Source organism: Vigna unguiculata, chromosome 10 (assembly GCF_037176805.1).
Source record: "Vigna unguiculata cultivar grain cowpea cultivar isolate G323 ecotype 2 chromosome 10, ASM3717680v1, whole genome shotgun sequence".
Lineage (NCBI taxonomy): Eukaryota > Viridiplantae > Streptophyta > Magnoliopsida > Fabales > Fabaceae > Vigna > Vigna unguiculata.
In genome coordinates, this window is record NC_140801.1 from 4,860,082 (window position 1) to 4,866,002 (window position 5,921).

The window sequence follows — 5,921 nt, forward strand, 5'->3', positions numbered from 1 at the left end:
TCTCTTAATCAAACCTGTTCCATTCAAGCTTTTTTAATATTTTTTCTGTCCTATCCAATTTATTCTGATCATTTTTTTTATGTGATACTTTTCTTGATTTCCCACTTTCTTTACACCATAAAGAAACTAACAATTAAAAATATTTGATTCCAGGACACCCTGTTTCTTCAAGCCAACTGTCCCTTTGCTATAGCAAGAAACACCATTTGCTAACACCTATCACATGCACACTCTTTTCGGTGTCTAAACACGGGACCACATTATCTGCGCTTTAATAAGGAAAGATTTGAGTCAACAATGTATTAATTTCATGGACCAAATATACTCATTCCTAATTTAATTCAATCTATTGTTTAATTTTTTATTTTCATGAACGATGTAGTTATCTCTAATTTAATTTATTAAATTTTGAATTTATATTTCTCATGTGATGGTCCCTTTTGAATTCATATCCAAACCTATAATGCATTATCCAAAACATTTTTTTTTTCAATTATACAAAAGTTTCGTCACACTCTGTAAAACAACACCATCCTATTCGCCGCATAGAATAAACAACATTGTTCATTTGCCGCATATAAGTTCAATTATTTATGCACAATAATATCTCTCAACAACCCATAATTTCAAAATTTCCATTCAATTTAAACTATTAGTTCTTTTTTACAAAATCTTCCATGCCACACTTAAAATAAATTAAAAGAAAAAATCAACAATCAATCATCTCGTACGGACAACCACACCGCCGCGTCTGCCAGAAACAGAGTCGTCGAACCCCACGAACCTACATTTGGCACCACCCAACGCAGAGACGGAAGTGAGAACCGGATTTCCCTGAACCGGGTTCGTGGTTCTCCGATAAGAACCAAACCACTTGTTCTGCATGTACCGGTATTTTCTCCAGGGAGGCACAGTTAACCCTCGTTTCCTAAAACAACGCTTCGCAACACCGCACAAGATCCGAACGGTGCTTTTCAACTCCTCTGCAGTTCCAACGAATATTCGAGGCACGTAGCTCAGAAACTCTAGGTACTCCTTGGTGGGCCGTGCGATCTCGAACTGGCCCACGAAATCAAGGTCCACGAAGTACCTCTTATGCCACGTGGACGGTCCTGATGGAACCACGTCGATAAATTCATAGTTACCCGCCGTGGCACCACCGGAAGAATCCCACCGCGTTTTGCAAATCGCGGCATTGTGTCCGTTCTCGCGCAAAAATGACATCGCGTTTCGCAGATACGTCGAAATGTTTCGTTCCTTCAAAAACGCGAACTTCTCCGCCGCCTCCGAAGTGTGCGCGAGAAGCAAGTTTTTGTAAGAGTCGGAAACGTTGGATTCCATAAGCATAAGAAGTTCATCCACCGAGTCTACACAATCAGAGACCGAGTCGACTCGCTCCGAGTCAAAGTCGTTCTTCTCTGAGTTATTATCCAAGTCGTCATTGTTCTCGAGGAAATCATGCACGAGTTCGGAGAGGCACGGGGAGTCCTCGTCACCGGAATGTTCGCTCCCGCTGCTGGTGTAGCTTAGTTGCCGGTGGTCGCCGCCAACGAGACGCGCTTTGGCTTCTTCGTCGAACGGGTCAGTAACTCGTTTCTTTCTTGCTGAAACCACCATCGATTTGTGTTTTCTAGAAAATTCTGGATCAGTTAATAATCAATTGCCAGATTTGGTGATGGATTGGGTTTGAGCGTGGTTTGTGTTTGTAGAAGTTACTTATAAAGACGAAAAAATAGCTGGAATTTTCTCGAGAATATTCGTGGGAACAGTTTCAGATTTAAAATGATTGCTGTGATTTTGATTCAATCTTGTCTGTGATTTGACTCAATTTAAAGTTTGGGGAAGTTAAAATGGGATATGCGGGTAGGATCCGAATGAAGGGAATGCGATTGTTGTGAGATGCCTGGCATATCCAGTTATATTCGGGTCAAGTCTTGGATCCGTGACGTGTGAGAGCGTGATTCCACCATGTGGGCGTGAGGTATAGGCGAGCTTGCATGACCGTGGCACGTGGTGGATTGATTGAGACAGTAATTGGATAAGGTGGTAACGGGAAGGAAGGGTGGGGTCGTTTAAGGGGATAGGGGTTGCCGTTTAGTGAACCGGAAGGTCATATATACAGTTGTGGACATGTTTAGTATTATTAATCATTAATGCTACTAAAACAAGTTAAATAGATTAATTTATTACAAAAATTTATTGTAATTAATTTGAAGATAAGAAATATTATCTATAATATAACTATTAGTTTAAGGAACATTTTTAGTATGCGTACCTTGTTATTAATATATTTTTAATATGTAAGTTAACTTTACTTTAAAATAATATACATACACACACATATATATATATATATATATATATATATAAATTCTATTTTAGATTTATAATGACTAATATAATTAATATAGAATTATTTTCTATTATTCATAACATATTTTGGTATAATCTTTTCAAGAAAATGTAAACCAAAGAAACTAAAGAAAATAAAGAAAAAGTGAGTCTTGTATCCAAATGTTGATATATAATCAAGGTTGAGTGTGAGAACTTGAAAAATATCTAAGAGTAGTAATAATTTTTAAAAAATAATATTAAAATATTTTAATAATAAAAGAATGAAGTTATAACTAGGTCTTTTATTAATTAAAGTTTATTTTATAAAAATCATTTTTCTAGGTTCTTTTTCTAAACTTCTTCTTTATATTCTTCTTAGATTTCTAACCTCAATCTTTATTATTTTGAAGATTAAGGATCATAAGATTCGTAAAAAGCTCAACACATCCATCTGAGTGAAAAATAAAGTAAGTTTAAATTTTATTCATTTTTAGGTTGTTTTGCTCTCAGTTGCATGTGAACTATAGTGCAATGCATGTGACTCAAATTTGTTTAAAGTGAGTCTATGTTACTCTTTGATCATGGTGATATCTTAGATTTCTAATCAGGGTTTATTTTTCTAGTTTTATCGTCCAATGAGAATAGAGTTCTAAGGACCAACTGTGAGTTAAGGAGTTGTTTAACCAAGGTGATGAAAACTAATGTTTGACTTGATTGTTTGGTACTTTGTGATTTGATTGTTGAATTGGTATGTTGCACTTGTTGATTCGGTTGATGTGTGAAAAATTGGTTGAATAAGTAATTTGTGATTGAATGGTCAAATTAATTTATGAGTTGTGAAATTGGGAGGAGGGAGGTTAAATATATGGAGTGGTATCCTTGGTTATCCTTGGTTTCTACTATGTCATTTTAATCAAGTTTGGTTGTTGGGCAAGCCAACACTTGCTAAGTGAGAGCTAAAATTCAAGTTTGGCAAAGAGTCAAAGGAGAATTGATTGTAGGGCAAGTATGCTCTTATTAGGCATATTATTCTGTAATTTGTTCTAGTGTTTGACTCCTTGAGTGAGTCGTTTAGTCCTTGAGTGAGTGCCTTCCAAGAGGTAACTTGTCAAACAAATAAATGGACTCGTTAAGCGAGTCTGTTAATTATGGAAATTGATGTGTGGGATGAAATACAAATAATCTTTGAGGAATTATTATATTATGGAATGGTGATGGTTCTAAGAGGATGTTAGCCAAATAAAGTAAATAAAATGAGATTGCTTATAGGGGTTGTGTATATGATATGAATATGGTATTCCTAAGGAGGAATGATATATTAATTAAGGTAGTGTTATGCATTGAGTAAAGGGGATCCACATTGTGAAGTTATCCTAACTCTATTAAGTTCACAAACTCATATGGAGGATGAGTTTTAGGTGGTGAGAGTTGAAGGAGATTCTTATAATTGGATTTAGGGTGAGGTTCCCCTTATCTAGTGATGCTATAAGTGAATTTATCCTCTCATGTAAGATTTGATACTTAGTAAATTTGGAATGGTCATGACACTTTATTCATGATTACTTTATACCCCATTCCTCGCATGTGCTTCAAACAATCACCTCTCTTCATTAGGTTAAAGTGTTTTAGATATTCGTAGATAATAATCAATACATTAATTAATAAATATAATTAATTTATTTTGTGCAACATGCTATTTATACTATGTTAACATGGATGGGCCTAGACCACATGACATAATTTCTCTAACATTTCTGTTTAACTTAGTCATAATTTACGAACATTAATAGTCTAGTCGATATAGTCTCATCATGACTGACTATAGTTAGACTGAGTACATCTCAATCCAGGTGACTGAGATGTATTCATACATGTATAGTATAATACATATTATCTATATGAAAAGAAAATTTATAATATTAATCATATTATCAAACTAAAAAAAGTTATTGTATGATATTATAATATTTAATTATTTTTTTATGTAAAATACGAAACATGAATGTATTTATTTTTACAAATTGTGAAATTTTCTAGTCAAATGCAATGTAAAGTTACATGTGTTAAGTATAAATGTTGGGGCCAAAAGAGAAGGGAGAATTTAAGAATTAGGGTATTATCTTTGTTGCGAAGGAATATGCAACGTGTGGATGGTGAATAATGAGTGTTTATGGTTTGGATATAAAGGTAGTAGGGAAATGTAGGTTTATCAGAATAAGAAATTTGTGCCAACTCACAGAGCACAAAGATCAGCCCAGCTGTATTTGTAAATCTTTATGTGAGTTACTTTTTTTTTTTTTTTTTTTTTTTTGCAATTGAATAAAAAACATTAAAGAACATAAAACGTGTTAAGTTTTCAGACACAAAACCACTTTTTTAATCTTTATTATTATGTTCTATTTAAGTTTAAGCTAAAAGGTGCAAACACTTCAACTTTTAATTTCAACTTTTTAATACGAAACTCTGTGTAGAATTAACTTATTTTAAAAATGAAATTCTTTATAAGAAAATGGAAAATTCTTGGTTACAGTTTTTCTTTAAAATATGTTTTAAGCAAAAATCAAATACGAATATTTTTTTAGGCTAACAATATATTACAATTTTTTAATTTGATGTTTATTTAATATATTTATAAATTTAAAGGAAGTACGTAATTCATTAATGTAAGAATCATAATTTATATTTAGGATTATTAGAAATTCTGCCTTTGGATATTTTTATTATTTTAAATTTTATGATAAAAAATTGTTAGAACTTGAAAAAAGAATTCAACCGAAAAACATTGGAAAGATGACTTCAGATTGTAAAGATTGATTTAACTAACTTAATTAATAATTGTAAAGTATTTCACACATATTTAAAGCAATGTAAAACGGATTAAAAGTAAATTTACAAGGATTATGATATATAAATTACAGGAACATAAATTAAATAAAACAAATAAAATTATTTTAAAAAATAAGTAAACAGAACAGTAAATTGGATTTATGTTTAATAAAGTAAAAGTAATTAAATGTAATCTACAATAGAAGAATATAAAGGATTGACATTTTTAAATTTAACAAAAATTAAAATAAAAAATAAAATGCATGAAATACAAAGATAGCGACATTATGGACGTAACTGTGTTCTCAATAGTCATAAATATACGCATTATAGAAGTTTATGGTATTTATATAATACAATTTTCACATCAAATTCAATGAGGGATTTTATGTACAGATCTTCATTAATAGATATCATTTCTAATATATGTACATTATACATTTGATTTTTACTAGTTACAATTTACCACATACAAATGATATATTATTATTATTATTATATTTGTAAATACTTGAATTTACACACTTACTCAAAAACTTCTTTGATGTTTTATCAATAACTTTGTGGATGATGTAATTTTTATTTTTGATTGAAAATATTCGTAATCCTGTCAATAATATCTTTGTATATTTTTCTCCTCTGAGAATGTTTTTATCAATTTTTTGTTTGAAAAATCGATTCTCGTTGTTTAGTTTCCTTTCTTGTCGATTTCGTATTTTACGGATAATAGCTACGTATAGTTTTGCTATATATTTTAAAAC

At 31.5% G+C, this 5,921-nt stretch overlaps 1 protein-coding gene across 1 annotated transcript; it reads right to left on the bottom strand.

Moving 5' to 3' along the window:
* Positions 1-606: 606 nt before the first annotated feature.
* On the bottom strand, positions 607-2,141 carry LOC114166611 (sulfate/thiosulfate import ATP-binding protein, putative (DUF506)). The gene has a single exon (XM_028051362.2). It carries the CDS (start codon positions 1,615-1,617, stop codon positions 721-723), a length of 897 nt encoding a protein of 298 aa, XP_027907163.1. The 5' UTR covers positions 1,618-2,141; the 3' UTR covers positions 607-720.
* Between the last annotated feature and the right edge of the window lie 3,780 nt (positions 2,142-5,921).

Coding starts and splice junctions, on each gene's coding strand:
- LOC114166611 (XM_028051362.2), bottom strand. CDS start 1,617: ATGGTGGTTTCAGCAAGAAAGAAACGAGTTACTGACCCGTTCGACGAA.